This window comes from Oncorhynchus kisutch, linkage group LG6, assembly GCF_002021735.2.
Source record: "Oncorhynchus kisutch isolate 150728-3 linkage group LG6, Okis_V2, whole genome shotgun sequence".
Classification (NCBI taxonomy): Eukaryota; Metazoa; Chordata; class Actinopteri; order Salmoniformes; family Salmonidae; genus Oncorhynchus; species Oncorhynchus kisutch.
In genome coordinates, this window is record NC_034179.2 from 76158838 (window position 1) to 76182905 (window position 24068).

Here is a 24068-nt window from a genome sequence, read left to right on the forward strand (position 1 = left end):
TTAAATAAAGATAAATATATATAATTTAAATGTATCCCTGTTAGCATTTTCCCCTTTGCCAAGATATTTAACAGCATGATCATTACACAGGTGCACCATGTGCTGGGGACAAAAGGCCACTCTAAAATGTGCAGTTTTATCATACAACACATAGCCAGATGTCTTAAGGGAGCGTGCAATTATAATGCTGACTGCAGGAATGTCAACCAGAGCTGTTGCCATACAATTTTGTGTTCATTTCTATACCATTAGACGAGGCGCCTCCAATGTCGTTTTAGAGAATTTGACAGTACGTCCAACCAACCTCACAACCACAGACCACGTGTAACCACGCCAACCGAGGACCTCCACACCTGGCTTCACCTGTGGGATCGCCTGAGACCAGCCACCAATACAGCTGATGAAAATCATTTCTAACCAAATTGTCAGAAACCGTCTCAGGGAAGCTCATCTGCGTACTCGTCGTTCTCACCAGGGTCTTGACTGTAGTTCTGCATCGTAACTGACTTCAGTGGGCAAATGCTCACCTTTGGCACGCTAAAGAAGAGTGCTCTTCAAGAATGAATCCTGGTTTAAACTCTATCGGGCAGATGGTGTGTATGGTGTTGTGTGGGTGAGCGGTTTGCTGATGTCAACGTTGTGAACAGAGCGATCCATGGTGGCGGTGAGGTTATGGTATGGGAAGGCATAAGCTACGGACAATGAACACTAATGCATTTTATCGATGGCAATTTGAATACACAGAGATACCGTGATGAGATCCTGAGGTCCATTGTCATGCCATTCATCCACCACCATCACCTCATGTTTTAGTATTATAGTGCACGGTCCCATGTCACAAGGATCTGTACGCAATTCCTGGAAGCTGAAAATGTCCCCGTTCTTTGATGCCTGCATACTCACCAGACATGTCACCCATTGAGCATGTTTGGGATGCTCTGGATTGACGTGTACGACAGCGTGTTCCAGTTCCCACCAGTATCCAGCAACTTCGCACAGCCATTGAAGAGGAGTGAGACAACATTCCACAGGTCACAATCAACAGCCTGATCAACTCTATTTGAAGGAAATGTGCTGCGTTGCATGAGGCAAATGGTGGTCAAACCAGTTACTGACTGGTTTTCTGATCTTTCTGATTTTTTTCACACCTTTACAGCTGTTGTACCATATGATATAAGGTACAGGCAAAACAGAATTTTGACTGCGCTGGGCCTTTACATTTCAATTGCGCTACAGCGTGGATCTTCAGCGCTATGGAAGAACCTTACAAGAAATAAAATAGTAAAAAGATGCTATTTATTTAGGATGTTCTGAGGAAAACAGATGGGTTCTGGTAAAGTTCTATGGAAAGTCTCTCAGAGACTAACTACCAGGAACATGTCTGTGTGGAATAGAATTTGTCCAGGAGTTCCTTATTTGTGAGATGAAATACAGTGGGGAGAACAAGTATTTGATACACTGCCGATTTTGCAGGTTTTCCTACTTACAAAGCATGTAGAGGTCTGTAATTTTTATCATAGGTACACTTCAACTGTGAGAGACGTAATATAAAACAAAAATCCAGAAAATCACATTGTATGATTAAGTAATTTATTAGCATTTTATTGCATGACATAAGTATTTGATACATCAGAAAAGCAGAACTTAATATTTGGTACAGAAACCTTTGTTTGCAATTACAGAGATCATACGTTTCCTGTAGTTCTTGACCAGGTTTGCACACACTGCAGCAGGGATTTTGTCCCACTGCTCCATACAGACCTTCTCCAGATTCTTCAGGTTTCGGGGCTGTCCCTTGGCAATACGGACTTTCAGCTCCCTCCAAAGATTGGGTTCAGGTCTGGAGACTGGCTAGACCACTCCAGGACCTTGAGATGCTTCTTACGGAGCCACTCCTTAGTTGCCCTGGCTGTGTGTTTCGGGTCGTTGTCATGCGCTGGCTTGTGCAGGGGGACGTTGCGTGCGCTGCAGGATTTTAATCCATGATGGCGTAGTGTGTTACTAATGGTTTTCTTTGAGACTGTGGTCCCAGCTCTCTTCAGGTCATTGACCAAGTCCTGCCGTGTAGTTCTGGGCTGATCCCTCACCATCCTCATGATCATTGATGCCCCAGGAGGTGAGATCTTGCATGGAGCCCCAGACCGAAGGTGATTGACCGTCATCTTGAACTTCTTCCATTTTCTAATAATTGCGCCAACAGTTGTTGCCTTCTCGCCAAGCTGCTTGCCTATTGTCCTGTAGCCCATCCCAGCCTTGTGCAGGTCTACAATTTTATCCCTGGTGTCCTTACACAGCTCTCTGGTCTTGGCCATTGTGGAAAGGTTGGAGTCTGTTTGATTGAGTGTGTGACCAGGTGTCTTTTATACAGGTAACGAGTTCAAACAGGTGCAGTTGATACAGGCAATGAGTGGAGAACAGGAGGGCTTCTTAAAGAAAAACTAACAGGTCTGTGAGAGCCGGAATTCTTACTGGTTGGTAGGTGATCAAATACTTATGCCATGCAATAAAATGCTAATTAATTACTTAATCATACAATGTCATTTTCTGGATTTTTGTTTTAGATTCCGTCTCTCACAGTTGAAGTGTACCCATGTTAAAATTACAGACCTCTACATGCTTTGTAAGTAGGAAAACCTGCAAAATCGGCAGTGTATCAAATACTAGTTATCCCCACTGTACATCATACGGTGCAATTAATGTTCAAGTGATGTGAAGTCATACATTTTACTTTGAAAGTCGCTAGATTGGAGTTCAGGCAGTGGTGCTAGTAAACAATATCTGGTACACTATATTCAAACTGGTGGTATTAGGAGAGTGTGGCCAGTTTGAGAGAAAGCGGGAAGACAGGAGGGGTAAAAGAGTAGATGAAATGGATGAAAATGAGAACAGATTGAATGGAGTGTGGATTTAGAGTTGTATCAATAGATTAAAGAAGAGGGGAGTTTAAGGCTTGGTTGAGCACCCTGACTTACTGACCAAGCGGTATCATGCAGAGTGACAGCCACACACTCCACAGAGGTTACTGTGAGGGTCAAAACCCTGAATCACTAACATGCTATCTGATGGAGAGGAAGAGAAGAGAGAAAGGCGATGGGTAAAGGAATAGGAGTCCATTAAATACTACCACAATCCACACTCACTACAGATAAAGAGGAAATAAGGTAAAGAGAAAAACAGGTTGAAGAAGGTGGATCCTTTTTCTCTTTCGAATGATCCTTACTGTCTGACGTCAATGCTTCTGAACATTTGAGCCATTATTTGTTCTATAGGATTCACAGATAAACTATTTTCTCCTGTAATTGCTGACATTTTCTACTGCTGGTCTTCCTAACATTTCGGTTTGTATTCTCCCATTCTTTGTCATCCAGTTATATAATTAGGGATGTAATCCATCTCAAACTATACCTGCCCTCTTGCACAGGGGTAAAAAACCCCTGTGCAGACCCTTTACTCAGTACTTTGTTGAAGCACCTTTGCCAGTGATTACAGCCTTGAATCTTCTTGGGTATGACGCTACAAGTTTGGCACACCCGTTTTTGGGGAGTTTCTCCCATTATCCTCTGCAGATCCTCTCAAGCTCTGTCAGGTTGGATGGGGAGCGTTGATGCACAGCTATATTCAAGTCTCTCCAGAGATATTCGATCGGGTTCAAGTCCAGGCTCTGGCTGGGCCACTCAAGGATATGCCAACCGCCATACTTTACCGAAGGGATGGTGCCAGGTTTCCTCCAGACATGATGCTTGACATTCAGGCCAAAGAGTTCAATCTTGGTTTCATCAGACCAGAGAATCTTGCTTCTCAGGGTCTGAGAATCCTTTAGGTACCTTTTGGCAAACTCCAAGTACGCTGTCATGTGCCTTTTTACTGAGGAGTGGCTTCCATCTGGCCATTACTATAAAGGCCTGATTGGTGGAGGGCTGCAGAGCTGGTTGTCCTTCTGGAAGGTTCTCCCATCTCCACAGAGGAACTCTGGAGCTCTCTGAGTGACCATCTGGTTCTTGGTCACCTCCCTGACCAAGACCCTTCTCCTCCAATTGCTCAGTTTGGCCGGGCGGCCAGCTCTAGTAAGAGTCTTAGTGGTTCCAAACTTCTTCCATTTAAGAATGTTGGAGGCCACTTTGTTCTTGGGGACCTTCAATACTGCAGACATTTTTTGGTACCCTTCCCTCACTACGGACAATTCCTTCGACCTCATGGCTTGGTTTCTGCTCCTACACTGTCAACTGTGGGACCTTATATACTGTAGACAGGTGTGTGCCTTTCCAAATCATGTCCAATCAATTGAATTTCCCACAGGTGGACTCCAATCAAGTTGTAGAAACATCTTAAGGATGATAAATTGAAACAGGATGTACCTGAGCTCAATTTCCAGTCTCATAGCAAAGGTTCTGTTTACTTATGTAAATAAGGTATTTATGTTTTTTATGTTTTATACATTTGCGAACCTGTTGTCGCTTTGTCATTATGGGGTATTTTTTATTAGATTTTTGTCTTTATTTAACTAGGCAAGTCAGTTAAAAACACATTCTTATTTACAATGACGGCCTGCCGGAAAACAGTGGGTTAACTGCCTTGTTCAGGGGCAAAACGACAGATTTTTACCTTGTCAGCTTGGGAATTCGATCCAGCAACCTTTCGGTTACTGACCCAACGCTCTAACCATTAGGCTACCTGCATTTTAGAATAAGGCTGTAATGTAACAAAATGTGGGAAAAGTCAAGGGGTTTGAATATTTTCTGAATGCACTGTAAACAGAGTTTATACTGTATTTGGTATTACACTTACTGGAGTCTCTCACAGGCTTTGAAAAAGCACCTACGAATAAGCTACCAGTACGGAAAGTGCTGCTGGCTGCTGGTAAGTTGTAAGTTGTTTACCAACACATGGCTAACCTTTATTTAACCAGCTGAACAGCTGCTCTTATTGAAAATGTGTTTGGAGTTACCTTTGTAGCTAATAGGCTTTGTTAGAGTTTATACTTCCTCTTCCAATTATGTGTGGAGGTCATAGTAAAGTGGGGTGGGGGGTGTCCAGGCAAGGAAAGACTTGGGGGATTAGATTGTTTTCTTTCAGTTGGGTTGGCAATTCCTCTGAATACTTTATCTTTTCCTTTTCCATATGCTCTCTCTAAACTATCTTAATGCTATTTAAAAGAGAGCTGGAGTCGAGCCTCTCAGTGCAGTCTTTGTCAACGTCCATATCTGATTCCTGTCACATGTTAAGCGCTCTGACAGAATCTCTGTGTCTGAAGTGGCCCCGTCTCTCCCTTTGTCATTATATAGTATAGACCAGTGGTTCTTAACCTTGTTGGAGGTACTGAACCCCACCAGTTTCATATGCGCATTCACCGAACCCTTCTTAATTGGAAAAATAAAATATGATTTTTTCAAATTCAAAACAGGTTATATATTTTACTGGTGCACAAAATGAACCGTGCATCAACATCACTGTGTTCAAAGAACAAAATCATCAAAACATGATTTTCACACAATAATGAATATTTATTGCAAATCAGTGTGACTTCTGCTGTTGCCTTTCAGAGACCAGTTCAGAAATGCGCGGCTTCACCTTGGCAAGTGCCACTCTCATGTCTCATGATGTCATGTCTCTCATGTCATTTTCACAACAAAGTCTGTTCCTTTTCTTCGTTTTTATGTCCAGCATCCTCGAAAAGGATTGCTCGCAAAGATATGTTGTAACAAACGGTATGAAAATCTCCAGAGCTTTCTTAGCAATAACAGGGTACGTTACCATTTGTTGACACCAAAACGTTGAAAGTGTTGTTGTTCTGAAGAGTTGCTGTTGAACCTGGCTCTGCTGAATTTCAATCATTTCATCGAGGTATTCATCATTGACATCTGTTGTCTCAACACTAAACGTGAACGGCTGTCTCACTCATGCTGGATATGACTCTCTTGTAGGGAAGTATCCGTCGAGAGACTTTGCAAGCTCATCTAAGTGCGTGGCAATTGCTTGCTTCAGTTCCGCGGGTACAGAAATGTCTCCGATTCCAGATACATCTTCGATCTTACTTACACAGTCGTCCAGCAAGGGAAAGTTTGCGAAGTTATTGTTCTCTGTTCATCGTTTCCATAACGGTAGCTTTTTTTGAAAAGCCTTCAGGTTTTCCTCCGCTTCGATGATGTTGACTCCACCGCCCTGCATCTTTTGATTGAGATGATTGAGAGCTGCGAAGATACCAGCCATGTACGATTCCAGCAGGGGACCCCCCCCCACCTCCACAACCTCGCACACCAGGTGAACCAGGGCACCCACACTTAAGCACCCTTCCTCAGACTATAAAGCAGATAGCCGCGCTGTTACGAACCGCGTGCACCTGGTCACCCAAAATGGACGTCGTGCACCTGGTGACCTAAAAAGGTCAATGTGCACCTGGTGACCCAAAATGGATGTCGTGCACCTGGTCACCCAAAATGGATGTTGTGCACCTGGTGACCTAAAATGAGAATGAACTCTGCATGACAATGTTGGTGCTCTTGCAAAAACAGGGCTAATTCCACACGCACGGCAAAATCACTATTCAGCACCTGTCCCCGGGATAACCACCGAACGTTAGAATGGTACAGAAGTACCTCGAATTCAGAGCCCATTTCTTTACACAGCTCACTGAAGATGTGGTGCCGCAGAGCACTAGTTCGCACATAGTTCACTCATTCCACTACAATTTTTAATACTTCTGTCAGTTTTGGAGGCAAGGTTTTTGTTGCCAACGCATGCCTGTGCAGAATAAAATGCATAACAATGATGTGTGGTGCATCGGCTTTCACTAGCGCACCAAAACCAGACTTTCTTCCCAGCATGACTGGAGCTCCGTCCGAACAAACTGCAGAAACCATATGCCACGAAAGATTTGTTGTCTTTGAAGAAGTCATCCACAAGTTTCTTCACATCGGCTGCCTTAGTTGTTGTTGTAAGGCTTACAAAATAAAAAATCTTCCTTTAATCACGTCGTCTTTCACATAGCGCACGAATACAGCAAGCTGGCTTAGATTGGAAACGTCTGTGGTCTCGTCGAGTTGAAGGCTGAATTTTGCCGGGCTTGAAATCAGATCTGCAACTACTTGAGCCAAGATGTCTTTGCTCATGTCCTCTATTCTGTCACTGATGGTGTCATTTGAAAGAGGAATTTGGGATAACTTAACTTCAGCCTCTTTTCCCAGCATGATATTCGCCATCTTCAACACAGCTGGTTTTATGAGTGTTTCACCAATGGTGTGTGGTTTGCCCTGCTTTGCGATCAGGTAAGCAACTTCGTACGATGCTGGGAGGATCGGTTTGTTGATGGTTACAAAGCCGAGAACAGGCAGAGTAGCCTCGAATCTGGCTCTCTTCACCTTGAATTCAGCGAGCGTTGTGTTCTTGTATTTTCCATCTCCATGCAGCTTAAGGAAGTGTTCTCTTAGTTTTGCCGGTGCTAGACTAGAATTGCTCAACTTGGCATTGCAAATCATGCAGTTAGGACACTGACTCCCATCACGTTCCGTTATACATGTGAATCCATATTGTACATATTCGTCCGACCACTTTCTTTTTTTGCTCGACATAGTAAGTATGAAGGGATTAAAATATTAAGAAAGAAATCACAAGACGTACCATCTCGACAGTCACAAGTCGACTACTGAGCGCACCAAATTCCCTGCAGCACAGATAGGCCAAGCGATGTAGCGTGATCACCTGCAGCCAATGATGGCCAAGCGGAGCGTGTCATCACGAATCATATGAATCGGATGTGTGTCTTGACCTCCGCCGAACCCCTGAGACTGACTCACCGAACCCCTGGGGTTCGATCAAACTCAGGTTAAGAACCACTGGTATAGACTGAGGGAGTGTTTGACCAGCTGTTAAAAATATAATCTCTCTCCCTTCACCATGTCGTTTCTGTACAGGGTGCGGTCCTGGGGGCCATGGCCCTTTTGTCGTCCTACTGGTGTGAGGGCAGTCAGAAGGTCCCCAAGCCCCTCTGCTCGGCCAACAAACTGACCAAATGCATACCTGTGCCCGGGGTCTCGCATAACTCCACCTCCATCCAGTTCTCCTGGGAGACGGGGGACGACCGCTTCGTCTTCTCTGCCTTCCATGCAGGCATGTGGATGAGCTGTGAGGAGAACATCTACACTGACGCCTGGGGTGAGACTTTGGAGGGTGAAAATGGATGGTTGGAACTTTAATACCTCTAGGATTGTTCACAAGAGTTGCATATAGTGGGTTCAAAGTCGGGGAGTTGCAGTCACACAGTAACGTAACAATGTGAAGCGAGGGTCAAAATGAAAATCACTGGTGAGATTAAACGCAATGAGAGAGTGTGTGTGTGTGTGTGTGTGTGTGTGTGTGTGTGTGTGTGTGTGTGTGTGTGAGAACTCTTGCACTCTATAAAGAGGATTATTATTGGTGCTCTGTTCAGGGGGATTTAGATTCTAACAGCATGACTTAATTATGGATTATGACCAGGTAGAGAGAAAGGTTTATATTATTCAACCCCCCGCCTTGACTGAACTCAACACCCTAAAGCTGGGGCTGGAGAAGACTTGATAGAGCCAATTTGTCTCCAAATTAATCATTTTATGTCTCCAACTAAACCAAAAATCTAAATGAAAGAATAGGACTAAATCTAATTTAATCCAACTTTAAATGCATTCATTTAGTTCTGTTCTTTAACTTAGATTTTTGGTTTAGATGGAGACGTGAATCCAACATGTTAATGATTAACTTGAAGATTACATTTCAAATCAACCAAAGCTTGAACCCCTAAGCCTCTGCTGTATGTGTTGTCCATCTTTTGGTTGAATTGCAGATGCTATACAGGCCTAAATATTATTAGTGATGATATATGACTTATAAAGTATGGTTACATTTCATTTTCTCTGTTAATAATATGAAATAATATGTATTTTCTTTTTTAGAGGGAAAGTGTCAAGATTGTATGTTGATACACATTACACAGTCATGATATAGTTGTACTGTATCATCCTCTCTGTTGTGGTTGTTGGTGTCAATGGAGCTCATGTTGGGCTGCTGTGTATCAGCTGTGTGCTGCTGTCTCTTCAGTTGTGTCCGGATGCCTTTTGGCCCTCACAGATCTGGGGACAGCTCCTCAATGCCTACTCTGCAGTCTTCACTATATTAGGGGTTCACATTTTAATTTAGAATCTTTTTTTATCAATTAGCACAGGGTTTCCCAAACTCGGTTCTGAGTCGTCGTCACTACAGCTGATTCAAGTAACCAACTAGTCATCAAGCTTTGATGATTTGAGTCATCAGTGTAGTGCTAGGGCAAAACCCAAAATTTGTACCCGGGGGATGGCCCCAGAACCGAGTTTGGGAAACCGTGATATAGCAGAAGCTCTTATGCAGAGCAACTTACAACCAGTGAGTTCCAACTTAGGTAAGACACCCACACATCAGTCATTGCAAGTAAAACTTTCTTCAATAAAGCTATTAGCGAAATCAGTGCTTGTATGATAAATAAAAATGTCTCTCTGATGGAATCCACATATAAGCTTTCAATGTCTGTTTTATTCTCTTAGGGTTACTGGGAATGGTGGCTCACAAGATGTTCATGCAGGTGTTTCAGACTACTGCCTCTATGGGTCCAGAGGACTTCAAACCACACAGCTATGGCTACTCCTGGGGCTTTTAGTGAGTCTGTACACACACTGTTTACTACTGTACCACTACTTATTCTCTGATCTTTAGTGTGCTCTCCTGGTTATTTGGTCTCCAAGAGCAAGTGTGCTTAAGTGTTTACATGTTCCCCTTTAAATAAGAGAGACACCCAATAATATATCTCAAGGACTCTCATGAGGCCTGGGCTCCTGTTAAAGACCTCTGTCCATCTCAAATAGATTATTGCAGTATTGCATATGCCTTGTCGCAATTGTGTTTTAGTAAGATAAGAGTATGAAATATGTTTGCAACAGTAGGCTTGCACACATGGGTTCAGATTAACATGATCCTCCTTGCTGCTCCTGTCTCTCTACTCTGTTTCTGTCTTAGTGTGGCATGGCTGGCCTTTACCTGCTGCATGTTGTCAGGAGTCTCCACCCTCAACAACTACACCAAGAAGACTGTAATGGAGCGGAGGTGCAAAGCCCGCCTCTACCCCCCTCGATTCCCTGACATAGAGCCCCTGCTTCCCCCGGCCCCCTACTACTGCCCTCCGCCCCCACATGTCCCCACCATCCCCAGAACTTTCACCCTACTATGACTCCCCTTCGCCACCCCCAACCTCATCACCCCGTCCACTCACCCTCTCCCACTGGTACACACTCCCCCACCCTGAATACTTCCCACCTCCCCAGTCCCATCCTGTTCCCGTCCCCCTATCACCGCCACTCCCTCCCCCACTTGTACACACTCCCCCCCCCCCTCCCTCCCTCCCCCTATCACCGCCACTCCCTCCCCCACTGGTACACACTCCCCCACCCCCATATCACCGCCACTCCCTCCCCCACTGGTACACACTCCCCCACCCTGTTCCCGTCCCCCTATCACCGCCACTCCCTCCCCCACTGGTACACACTCCCCCACCCTGAATACTTCCCACCTCCCCAGTCCCACCCTGTTCCCGTCCCCCTATCACCGCCACTCCCTCCCCCACTGGTACACACTCCCCCACCCCTGTTCCCGTCCCCATATCACCGCCCCTCCCTCCCCCACTGGTACACACTCCCCCACCCCCCCACCCTGTTCCCGTCCCCATATCACCGCCACTCCCTCGCCCACTGGTATCCCCCCCCCCCACCCTGTCCCCCCCCACATCACCGCCACTCCCTCCCCACATCTCTCTACCCCAGTACTACTCAGAGGACAGGGGCAGAGAGATGGAGGAAGAGGGGAGGGAGTACAGCCCACTTTGACTGTATGTGTGTGATACTTACCTATGAGCCAACATGCATTTGGATTTTGACAGAGCAAATCAGTGTGAAGTAGTCGGAAGCTCTCTGTGTAAACTTGTATCCATGCTGTCAATAAAACTTGGTGGAAATGTGCAAAATGATTTCATTCACAGACTAGTATGCCTTCTGTCAGTTTCACTGTGGTGCCCCTCTACCAGTGACTAGGTATCATTCATCTTCCTGCAATCTGTCCTCCTTCACCAGATTATGATTCATATAAAATTGTTTAGCATTGACAGGAGAAATGTGATTTAAATCAGGTTTTAATACAAATTATCATTATCATACTGATAATAGTAACAAAAATAAAATTGCATTAGACATACAAAGCACAATGTGGAACCAAACATGTTCATATTTACACATATATCTCAATGTGCAGCGAGCAAATATGCTCTGTCAGATTTCAAGGCACTCAAGATCTGTCTGTCTGTCTGTCTGTCTGTCTGTCTGTCTGTCTGTCTGTCTGTCTGTCCGTCTGTCTGTCCGTCTGTCCGTCTGTCCGTCTGTCCGTCTGTCCGTCCGTCCGTCCGTCCGTCCGTCCGTCCGTCCGTCCGTCCATGGGTGTGTCTGGGGGATAGGTTGATTCAGACAAACGGAAGTTAACCTACACAATAAGACTAATGGGGGGAGGGGTCCAGTTAGCAGTGAGGTTAGTACTAATGTGGGGCGGCAGCGTAGCCTAGTGGTTAGAGCATTGGACTAGTAACCGGAAGGTTCCGAGTTCAAACCCCTGAGCTGACAAGGTACAAATCTGTCGTTCTGCCCCTGAACAGGCAGTTAACCCACTGTTCCCAGGCCGTCATTGAAAATAAGAATGTGTTCTTAACTGACTTGCCTGGTTAAATAAAGGTAAAAAAAAAAAAAAATGTTCCATTCCATGTATGGACATTGGCAAATACATTATATTCTTTGTCTTATTCAGCACACTACAGTAGGGCTGTAAGTCAAACGGGGTAATGATCGTTGACAGTTTCCGAAATTGGATTCTGTTTGCGACACTAGTCAATTCATCCTTCTATTTGGTTTTGAGTGTTTTGGCCTTGTTTTATTCTGAGCCTAATTGAGAAATAAATCAAATGTAAGCAAGAATAGTTCAGGACTATGATTCTGAAATAATGAGATACTGTCGGTCAAAACTCTCTGACTCCCCTATACCTTCAACGAATATATGAGGGCTGTAAAAGTTTCATTAACTTTGAAAATGTCCCACTTTATATTAAGAGCCCATGAAAACTAAACATGGACTTGGTAATATGTGGGCAGGACAGGTAAGTTATTACTATGTGGGCAGGACAGGTAAGTTATTACTATGTGGGCAGGACAGGTAAGTTATAACTATGTGGGCAGGACAGGTAGGTTATAACTATGTGGGCAGGACAGGTAGGTTATTACTATGTGGGCAGGACAGGTAGGTTATTACTATGTGGGCAGGACAGGTAGGGTTATTACTATGTGGGCAGGACAGGTAGGTTATTACTATGTTGGCAGGACAGGTAGGTTATAACGATGTAAATCCATATGTTTAGACACACTTCAGTGGGAACCAAAGATACATGGATGAAAATCTGTGGATAACAACTCTCCCCTTTTGTATCCCACACTCATATCCATACCTAATTGTACAAAAAACGATCAGATCGTAAGATATTGAGCCTGTCCCTTGGGCTAGTCTTCTGCTTCTAGTTTGCTGTCTTCTTTCGCAGGACAAAGTAGATTATACTGGAGATGAAGGTGAACGCAAAGGAGATCCAGGCCAGAATGAAGGAGTGGCCATACCAACCATTCGATTCATTCTTGTGAAAGATGTCTGTGTAGATGGAGGCAGCGATCATGATGCACAGGCCTGGAGGGAGGGAGGGAGGGAGGGAGGGACAAACGTCAAGCAAAGACAGAACTAGTTGTTTAACAGGTTGAAGATTGAAAGTGTTTCGGGCAATACGTACAGGCTAGGAGCTGGAAGATGCCAGAGAAGGTGAATCTCTGTCCCTTTGACAGAGTGAAGAGCTGTCCCACAAACACAAACAGGCCAAGGGAAGAGAATATGCAGGCCAGGATGGAGCTAGCCTGCACTGCCTGGAGGTATTCTGTAGAGGGAGACAGAGACAGACACTGAGTAAGGACTATTTACAGAACAGACACACCCAGAAAAAAACACCATATTAACGAAACAGTGTTGTGTCACGCTCTGGAATGCAGAGGTGAAAGGGGCAGTTCTGTTTTTTTAGAAACACAATGAAAGTATTTTAATGTGGAAAATTGTGTGCTAAGGAATATTTATGAGAGGATTTAAGACGAGTTCATTTCGTAGGTTGTAAAAGGGTTTCTCAGCAATCAAATAAAACACTTTGAGAGATACAACATTGCTACATACATACTTTTGACCACACATTCACCAAAGGTCTACACACAAACTCACTGTATTTGTAATGCACTTTCAGTGTACATACTCAAGCAAATCTGAACCTCCCCAACAGCCCCAACCCTGTCTCTGATCCTGCCACACCCTCTGTTCAGTTTCCTCTATGAGAAAATGGCATTGTTCTCCCTCGTTGGGCAATAGAGTGCTTTACTGATCAATCATGCTTCACACTGACAGACACAGGTTAGATGACAGGCTTAGTCTGACAGTTGTTATGGAGCTCTACCCTGAATTCAACCAAACCTCCAGCGCAGTAAACCCACATCCTGGAGAAACTACACTGTTCCTATTTCTGTGCTGCAAAAATGTATATCTTGGGGTGAATTGAGACATAAAGAAAACATTTAATTCACATGTAGGTTGATATTTACATATACTGTATATCCAGGAGCAATGCTAATTTCCTGCAGTGCTGGTTTTTTTCCACAGAGAATGTTTCATTACATTTTAGCCCAGCGGTTCAGTATGGCCCAGGCTTACCTTGAGGGTACTGGCCGGGGAGATCGTTGGAGCTCCAGGTTCCATTGGTCAGTATCCACCTTGCCCACACATCAGTGGACACGGTTTTTGTCATCCACCAGGCCTGGAAAGGACAGAGAGGAGAGATAGTCAATGAACATCCACAGGTTCATGCGTTGTGTCGTCACATGCATTTGGAAGTCCAGGAACAGGGATAACAGTCAATGGGTTGAATGTACATCGGTAGAACATAGCAGCATACCACAGCAGCCAGGTATGTGTCTCTCACTACAACAGATCTTTTAACACACACTGGGATCCCACACAGGAACAAGAGCATGTTTATGCAGCCACATTGTTGACGATAATGCACAGGCAAACACACGCCACACAAACACACACTTAGGGTGATGAAACACTGGCCAACCTGTTTTGTCACCTATCGTCTTTCAGGGGTGAGAGTGAGCTCAGAAATGTAGTCCAGAATACCAAAGTGGAACACTGACAGAACAGCACCAAAGGCCTGAGCCGATGAGGGCTAACATAGCATGCTTTCATCTTTTGATTCAACACTCCACAGACATAGTGAAAGAGACGTGCACTCATGTGTAGCTCCACAGGGCTATGTCAACACGAAGAGAACTAAGTGGAGGATGAGCAGTGGGGGATTACTTACATTGTCGATAGTTGCCACTAGGAGGAGGATGATGCTGGTGAGGTGAAGGAGGAAGATTCCGGCTAGAAGAACCAACATGATGACTGAGAGAAAGACAGAACAAGGGAGAGGGAGAAAGTATATATATTTTGTTAAAAGTTGGTCAAACACTTCCTCGTTCTATACCCTATCAAATAAAGCGATACTGGGGGACACAGACACTGTCACGGGGCTTAACATGAGTGACAGGAATCAGATACTCTATTGTTTTCTACTCTTGCTGTACAGTGTCCTTGGGTTTCTTGAAAGTTGCTTTAAATCTCATGTATTTTTTCATTATTAAATACTATTAGATATGGATGTTGACAAAGGCTGCACTGTGAGGCTTGGCAACAGCAATTTGAAACAGGCAGTCATTAATGATAGAAGGTCTGAGTCTGCACCCCCCCAGGGTGCGGCTTCAGCACTTTGAAACAGGCAGTCATTAATGATAGAAGGTCTGAGTCTGCACCCCCCCAGGGTGCGGCTTCAGCACTTTGAAACAGGCAGTCATTAATGATGGAAGGACTGAGTCTGCACCCCCCCAGGGTGCGGCTTCAGCACTTTGAAACAGGCAGTCATTAATGATGGAAGGACTGAGTCTGCACCCCCCCAGGGTGCGGCTTCAGCACTTTGAAACAGGCAGTCATTAATGATGGAAGGACTGAGTCTGCACCCTCCCAGGGTGCGGCTTCAGCACTTTGAAACAGGCAGTCATTAATGATGGAAGGACTGAGTCTGCACCCCCCCAGGGTGCAGCTTCAGCACTTTGAAACAGGCAGTCATTAATGATGGAAGGACTGAGTCTGCACCCCCTCAGGGTGCGGCTTCATAACTCTTGATGGGTTATAGCCACACAAACAGAAATGGAGGGAGGCTTGATGAAAAATGATTGTAAAGGATTCAGAGGAAGAGATTTGAGATAGGACATAGTGATTGGTCAAGTGAGGCAGTGAAGCCCTGGGAAACAGAGAGTGAGAAAATCAGAGGGATAAATGGGGAAGCGTTGGCAGGAGATGAGTTGTAACTTGCAACAAACCGCCACTCCTTAAAATAACTGCACAAAATACCTACTCCCCTGCCTGCCCCACCTCCCCCAAATAAACACATACCTTAACCCAGGGGTTCCCAAACATTATGGGGCCGGGGACCCCTTTTGTGATAGTAAATTCATCATGGACCCCCCCCCCATAATCAGAACACAACTCAAGTTAGATAATAATAGCATACAAGGAGTATTGCCATGACTTTGGCAGTGTGTGGACAGACAAACCAAGTTTTGAGCCCTAGGTTGGAACATTTTAAAGGCTCGCCTGTTGCCAAACGTTGCCGTTTCCAAGCTAATTTCCAGCAAATCTACAGATGTTGTCATGTGGCAGAGATTTTTTGTTGTTGCAGCTTTTAAGCTGATATCCTAATATCCTGATATCTTAATATCCTGATATCCTAATATCCTCATATCTTAATATCCTGATATCCTAATATCCTACAATTATACACATTTTTCTATGAGGCAGAGAGAAAAACTTAGCAGTTTTAAAGATTAAATTACACTGCATTTATGTAAAAGTATTGTGGATGTGTAATTTTTTTAAATATATATTTTGAGATCTGGCTGTGAACCCACTGCAAGCCATTGTTAGTGGGTTTGTATGACCCCACATTGAGAATGCCTGCCGTAACCAATTCAGATTAACTAGGCAGCTCAACTGAAAATATTGATAAACGATCTCAATTCACCAATTACAAATGGCCAATATTTGATTTATCCATTCTGTAAAGATCATAAACAATACAAAAAAAGCTGAATGACTGTTTGAATGGCCATTGTCAGTAGAGAGAAGGCCAGATTGTATTTAGGAAGAACAAGCATCAAGAAATCATATTGTGAGAACAACTCACGAATACACTTTCGAGTTCCTTCCCACCCCTACTACTGTCAATAGAGTGGCTCGGGATCTGGTGGGTGTGGACAGAGTGAGGCGAGAGCCCATCTGGAATGCAGGGAACCTCACTGGGATAAAGGGCTGGTCTGCGTTGGGTCCAGACATGTGATCTACATCCACACCGACCCACCCCAAGTTGTTTCCCTCCCACGTACACTTCAAAATGACTGTAATTGGGAACAAGTACTTCTTGGTTAGCTCAACTGTGTGTAAATATTTGAGTATACAAAATATGGTCTGTGTAATTTCTCATATGAGAGCTTCTCATCTAAGTGCTGAAGGGACAAATGAAGACAATTAAACCTCTGACTGTCTGAGCTGACAGCTGCTGAGGGAAGTTTAGCCCTGTTCTGTTATGTGAAGGAAATACAAAGTACACCCCATCTAACCTCAGCAGTTTGCCAGAGTCACAGAGAGTAAACACTGAATTCATGACAATCTCCCTGCCTTCTAGGATGGAGCATAGTTCCATCATGCACTCAGCTATCGACCAGAAATTACAGGACAGGTTTCATGGGCTAAAGTGTGTGCATTATGAACTTTAATTAAATGTATACTTAAAGTTTCAGAATTGCAGTGCATTTGGATTTTCACCTTGTAATGTTTGTTTCAGAACCAGCTACCTGATCAATTACCTGAACACACCCACACTGAACTTACCTGGCAAAGGAATAAACTACCAGTATCACTTGCACTACAAAAGACGTGCTAGCTACAATTCTAATTAATTCACACCCCTACTGACTGTGTGCAATTTTATTAGTCTTAAGAGTAATAAAATAGAAGGTATGCATATAGGCTATTATCATTTAAGAAACGCATGAAGAGCATGTCAAAGAGTTGAGAGTTCTGAAGGAGAACACAAATGTCCAACTTACTTTTTGATGGTAGCCTTTCTGTTGAAGCCCAATTCCTTCTGCTCCCTACGTTCCAAATGTCAGACTCAGCCTTCGCCGCCAAGGAACGCACAAACACTTACAACCACACCTCCACCCACTTCCCTCCCTCCCTCTTTTCCTCAAGTCCACACCCCACCCAAATCTCTCGCTCCTTTTTTCTATCTCTCTCCCTCCGTTGCTCTCTCTCTCTCTGTCTCACATGCATGCAATTACCCAAAAGCCACTATTTCAACAACTTTGTGGTGGAGTATTTGTTTTTCATGTTCTAGCTATGTCTTTGTCACTCTGTCTATTTAGGCCATTATATCCATGAGTACTCAGAGGAAGCTCACTGACTCACCTACAGATGTTTGGGGAACTCCCAAAATATTGTCATGAATTCAAATCCCTGCTGCCATGGAGACTCAGTAGTAGCCAGAGTGACCACATTGTTGCTGTTGTATCTCCACACACTGACGTGGTGGGTGTAGTGTTTCTGCCTGATCCCCACCCCCTCTCTCCATTCCCCCTCCAAAGCTCTCTCTCCGGGAGGATAGTCAGGATGAAGGAATGTAGTTGGTTGGGAGGGAGGGAGGGAGAGGAGGAGGTAACAAGTGCAAGTCATAGCCTGAGAGAGAGAAAGAGAGAGATTGTGTGTTTGCATGAGAACGACTGAGAGAAACCTGTTTCCCACTAGTTTAATTCATATTCACACTTGATTGATAGATATAGTGCTATCTAGGACAATAGTCTGACAATATAAGTAGAGGGAAAGAAACCTACTTCTATTGACCTCTACTGAGGTAATGTGCTACATACAGAGTGCTTCAGCAGCCTCAGGTGATGTCACAGGGTAATGATGGGGTTTCAGACATGTTTGGCCAAGTGACTTATCCAATGGGCACGTCACATACTGGGTTATTGGTGGATACGGTTCCACAAACAGCATACCTCACTTGGGTCAAAGTCAAGGAATGCGGAGTAACCTCTAAAGATGTACTGTGGACTCCCCACACCCAACACTAAGGCTGTGACCGTCACAAATCAAATAGGATACACCTTAGCCCCTAGGGGGACAGGCAACTCAAATACTGGGCCTCAAATATAGAAAAAGGCAGAGAGGGAATTTAGAAATGCTGTCTAGCCTGCCTCTTCCCAGGGTGTATCGGCCCCACCTACCTGACAGGTGAGGTAAGCTAGCTATATCCCTGCTTCCTCTGTCTGCCTATGGAAGCTGGTCCCGAGCTGGGCGGGGCCCCAGTGAAATTAACAAATAACATGCCTGTGTAGCTTCATCAACAATCAGCCCTTTGTTAATCAAAACTGGAAAAACCAGAGCCCACAAAGCAGGGGTGTCAAACTCATTCCACGGAGGGCTGAATGTCTGCAGGTTTTTTTTTTCTTTCATTTAAGACCTAGACAACCAGGTGAGGGGAGTTCCTTACTAATCAGTGACCTTAATTAATCAATCAAGTACAAGGGTGGAGTGAAAACCTGCAGCCACTCGGCCCTCTGTGGAATCAGTTTGATATGTGCCCTAAAGGCAGACTGGACTGTTGTTTGTTGTTTGAATTGAAGTGTTGTATGTACAGTATTAATAACGTGTTCGCTCCTTCATATCCAAGGTGGGTCTACAGCGTGGCTCGCCTTGTGTGGGATGAGAAGTTAGAATGCGTGGGTTACTTCTGGGAGCGTTGAGAAAGACCACGCCGCTTGTGACTCAACGCTGAGGAGCTCCCAGGGCCGCTCACTGACAGAGTATTTCCACACGGCCGTGTGAAACAGGTCCAGTGTCCACAAAGGGAGGAAGCGTGACCATAAGCACGTCACTTTACAATGGTCAAATGATCTGCTGTGGTTAGGTGTGTCATTCTCCCCGGTCTCTGCCTGTCTGAGTCTGTCTACAGCAACATGACTGTCCTGGAGGTCTGATTGCTAGATTTACATTTAGAAAGACAGCAAGAGTATGTAGGGGATTTGCTGGGTAATTTGAAAGAAAACTGTGTACTGTTTAATGAGTCAGAACAGATAATAGCCTGTATCAAAAACAGTGTGTTGAAACTCTCACCCTACCCTGTGTTGACTAATTGGGATGAGGCTATTGGAATCTCATTTATCCCTTCACTCCCACTTGTCGCTTGACTGGTTTCCTATACAGGTAAGGTACACACTGACGTTATGGTGCCGTTGTAACACACACGATCACACCCTTCTGGCCCTCAGATTAATGTCATAGCCACACACACACACAGTGGAAGGTGAAAGGAGATCCCTATCCTACAGGGAATACTACATGGAGCAAATGGACTGTCTAATTCTATGCCTGCCAGTCAATGTTCCCTCATTTTTTTTAAATCGCTTAACAAGTTTCAGGTCTGCTGAAAGCAAACTTGAAAATTCTGTGCAACTTCCGGTGTGCGTTTACTGTGAACACCGAGGATGTACCTGCTTTAAGTTAGTTCTAACAGTGGTCAAGTAGGCTACTGTGGCTATTTGATCATAACGTAGGCCTAGCATCAAAAGCAATGGAGAAAATGCATCACATAACATTTTAACATGGTAATAGCTGTTCTATCGTTCAGCCTACAGTAGCAGCCAATGTGTGGTGTTCAATATAGGCCTACATTCCATGAGACTTTTGACAAAAATATACAGGGCTTGACATTAGTCTGTTTATACACTTGTCCTTGTGTTTTTTGATGCAAGAAACCACTTTACAAAATACAATTCAGTATTATTTTCATCCCATTATTACAGAGAATCAGACAAATTGTTCTACCTTCTGCCTATTGGCTACTTAGCTTATTCAAGCCTGTCTCAAAATACAACACTGCCCATTGAAGACCAAAAAAGCACTTAAACTGACTTGCTTTTCAAAGATGTCTAGAAATGCACACGTTTTGTGCTCTTGTAGGAAGCAATCACTTCCCCATTGCTGACTACAAATGGGGCTATAACAGGGCTAATAACTCCCTAACTAGCAAAGGATATGTACAAATGTACACGTCGCTACATGCAGTTCTCGTTTTGATCTCAAAACAAGGGCATCTGCACACGACCACTCATGCTGTAAATATAGTCTAGTTCAAAGTGAACGGCACAGATCCATATATGGCAATGGTCTATTTGCATATAGGACTACTGCAGCTCTGATTGGTTATGGCACACTGGTCTGTGTCGAGTAGGGGCCTGAGTTATGCATGTCAATGCAATCGAATCCGACTCCGATGCTTTCTGCCCACAACAAAACCCTCTTGCATAGTTTGTTTTGCATACTAAGTCTTATATAGTTGATTTTGTTTCGGTATGTTGCATTGAAAGTGGCTAATATTGCGTTGATTTGATCACAATTGCCACAGTAAAGGGAAACAGTGATCGTGTTAACTAAGGGGGGAAACTCTAGAAAGTTGAGTGAAAATGTATCTCGTGCTTCTCTGCTCGCTGATATTTCTTCTGCATGGCAGTCCCGGGGAGCTGCACGCCCGCACACGCGCTCACAGCTTAGAGGGAACATTGCTGCCAGTTGAAGGATACTACTCCCATGATCTCCATGTTGTGGCATGCTCCTTCCACATACATTATTCTCTGTAATGCACAAGTAATTCACAAGCAAGCTCAAGCCCCTTGAAACTGCACAGGTGCAGCTACCACCAATATTAGTGTAGTGAGGGATGCTAAATCTGGTCACTCCCTCCATTAGAGATCCCAGGGACACAATTTGGGCAGAGAGATTCAAGAGGAAAGTGTAAGGTAGTAGGGGTCTGTGATTATGTGGTAAAACCTGGTAAGCCACTGGAAAGCCAGCCAAAGTAAGAGACGTATGAGCCTAATTAAGGTGGAGCAACATTCAGGTCAGCCAGGTGCCATCATAGGTCAGCCAGAAACAGGTAGAGTTGGACTAGGTCCTAGGACATACACATCAATGTGATTTTATGTAAGCCTCGAAACTAAATGATATCATTATGCAGAGTACATGGACATCCTGTGATTTGTGTTACCCTTTACGTGACCAGAATTAGAATGCCATTTTAATTGCTATGTCATTATCATTTTGGTTTCACGAGATTATATCTACTTTTGCATAACACTGATTTCCCTGGGGATGATGGGGACAGTGATCAGTTGAGGCCTGTAACGGCAAAACTATGGCAGTCTGTGGTTCCTTTAGATTCGTCTGGGGTTTCTCAATGCTCCCCATGTTTAAAAAATACAACAGTTTCGAATATAATAATACAGTACTTACTATAGAATGATAAACTGTATTATACTGTAGAATACTATACTGTAACTGTAGTATCCCTCAATAATGTGTAGTACTTACTATAATGTTGAAGTATACTGTAGAATACTATCGTAAATACTCAATATTATCCCCCCAAAGAACACTGTAGTAAATATTACATTAATGCCCGCAAAAGAATAAGTGAGAAACCTACATGCCAAGTACAGACCAACCTGTTCCCTACAGGTTATAGAAAAGAGTAGAAGCTCTGAGCTATCTGTTCAGACCCCAGTCCTACTATCTAAAGTTTATGGAAAATGTGATCTTTTAGTATTTCTCCAGTAGGTTTCCTGAAGGAGAAAGCCTCCACGTCTAAGATAATAAAACAAAAACACTATAGTAAGCTACATTTTTATTTATTTTTATTTTACCTTTATTTAACTAGGCAAGTCAGTTAAGAACAAATTCTTATTTTCAATGACAGCCTAGGAACAGTGGGTTAACTGCCTGTTCAGGGGCAGAACTACAATACTACAGGCCACAAAAACACTACAGTAAATACTACAGGCCACAAAAACACTACAGTAAATACTACAGGCCACAAAAACACTACAGTAAATACTACAGGCCACAAAAACACTACAGTAAATACTACAGGCCACAAAAACACTACAGTAAATACTACAGGCCACAAAAACACTACAGTAAATACTACAGGCCACAAAAACACTACAGTAAATACTACAGGCCACAAAAACACTACAGTAAATACTACAGGCCACAAAAACACTACAGTAAATACTACAGGCCACAAAAACACTACAGTAAATACTACAGGCCACAAAAACACTACAGTAAATACTACAGGCCACAAAAACACTACAGTACATACTACAGGCCACAAAAACACTACAGTACATACTACAGGCCACAAAAACACTACAGTAAATACTACAGGCCACAAAAACACTACAGTAAATACTACAGGCCACAAAAACACTACAGTACATACTACAGGCCACAAAAACACTACAGTAAATACTACAGGCCACAAAAACACTACAGTACATACTACAGGCCACAAAAACACTACAGTACATACTACAGGCTACAAAAACACTACAGTAAATACTACTGTATACTACATTCCGCAAAAGCACTACATAAATAACTATAGTTTATACTACCATTTATTTATAGGATAGAATACTATAGTATTTTTTTCATGTGGGTCCCTGGAAGGGGAATTCCAACAGGTCTTAAAGCAGTCTGTTGTTTTTTTAAGAAGAAAAAGTTAACTGTCAGGGATAGCTTTAAGGGACATGAAGCTCAATGTACTAACAAAAAACTGATAAGAAATGTAGCCACTAGTTGTTTTGGTTGTTCCAGCAACTGTTTACATTCAATTAAAAAAAAATCCTGATATTTAGTGGAGTTGCCCATTTCCATGGTGACTGGTCAGGGTTTTATGGTCAGGGTTTTATTCTCTTTTTTTAGATCTCACATTATTGCTACATTTCAATTAGTTTGCACATGATCTACCCTCCTCCTTCTTTGACTGTTTTGTCCCTCCTTTTCCTGCTCAGCCCTTGTTTTACCACCCCTCTCCCTCTTTTCTCTCAATGAAATCCAGACATACATATTTTTTGCTTTGAAAACAACTCCTGACTGTTGGTAGCTAGGCAACTCACAATGAGTCATCACTCTGCAGCGCCCATCAACCCCCTCTCCTCCCCTGTACACTCTCTTTATGTAGCCTATTGAATAGTGTGGTTCAGTTAGACAGTGTACATTACGCTCAGTTTCAATGAATTCCCTGTTACTTACGGGTCCTTGAATATTACAGTAGTTAGTATGCAGATGCCTGATAAAAGAGGAAAGTACAGTGGAATTTGTTTTTCAGTCACTCTTAGGCCTACTGCTGTCTGTACAATTCATGCCACTGTACTATTTGGTTGATAATGATCAACATTGATGTTGTCATGTGGTGACACAGTGTCTCTATGACAATAATAGCAACGGTTATAGTGATGATATTACAAAGGAAACACTCAATAAAATCCCTATGACGCACAAATTTGCTAGATTATTCCAAATTGATTTCAGGGAAATTTCCACACAAAAAATATCCCAATTTGTGCCAGCCATCAGTGAGAAACCTACATGCCAAGAATAGATCATATGTTGTGTTCCCCACAGGTTACAGAAGAGAGCAGAAGAGCTGAACTATCGGTTCAGGCTCCAGTTCTACCTACATACAGATTATGGACCCCACTTCTATGTCAAAGATACAAAAACAATACAGTGAAGTAAATAATACACTACTCTGCTAAAACACTATGGTGAATAGTATGGTATATAAATATAGCAATACTGTAGTATTTATACCATAGTATACTATAGTATTATGTCATGTGAGTTGGTACAAAAGCAGGTTCCCTAACCCATACATTCAAAGGTGAAACTTGATTAGGGTCAGGTTCACCTCTCAGCAATTGCTGACGTTCTTGTGCTACAGCAGATGATGGTTT

At 43.5% G+C, this 24068-nt stretch overlaps 2 protein-coding genes and 1 non-coding gene across 4 annotated transcripts; 2 read left to right on the forward strand and 1 right to left on the reverse strand.

The window, feature by feature from the left end:
• Positions 1-6828: 6828 nt before the first annotated feature.
• On the forward strand, positions 6829-10355 carry LOC116374466 (germ cell-specific gene 1 protein-like). Its single transcript, XM_031827607.1, has 3 exons — positions 6829-8148; positions 9546-9657; positions 10015-10355. The coding sequence occupies exons 1-3, from the start codon at positions 7926-7928 to the stop codon at positions 10223-10225; spliced, it is 546 nt and encodes a 181-aa protein (XP_031683467.1). The 5' UTR covers positions 6829-7925; the 3' UTR covers positions 10226-10355.
• Positions 10356-12281: 1926 nt separating this feature from the next.
• LOC109891961 (epithelial membrane protein 2) lies at positions 12282-17856 on the reverse strand. 2 transcript variants are annotated; one of them, XM_031827609.1, is made up of 5 exons: positions 17677-17856; positions 14474-14556; positions 13819-13921; positions 12863-13003; positions 12282-12762 (listed from the first exon to the last, which is right to left on the reverse strand). In XM_031827609.1, exons 2-5 carry the CDS (start codon positions 14549-14551, stop codon positions 12599-12601), a joined length of 486 nt encoding a protein of 161 aa, XP_031683469.1. In that variant the 5' UTR covers positions 14552-14556; positions 17677-17856; the 3' UTR covers positions 12282-12598. The 2 variants fall into 2 exon arrangements, with proteins under 2 accessions (XP_031683469.1, XP_031683468.1); XM_031827608.1 differs by having other exon boundaries at positions 17316-17854.
• Positions 17857-21852: 3996 nt separating this feature from the next.
• Positions 21853-21905, forward strand: LOC116374510 (U7 small nuclear RNA). The gene has a single exon (XR_004210478.1). It is a non-coding gene; the product is annotated as a U7 small nuclear RNA (small nuclear RNA).
• Positions 21906-24068: the final 2163 nt, after the last annotated feature.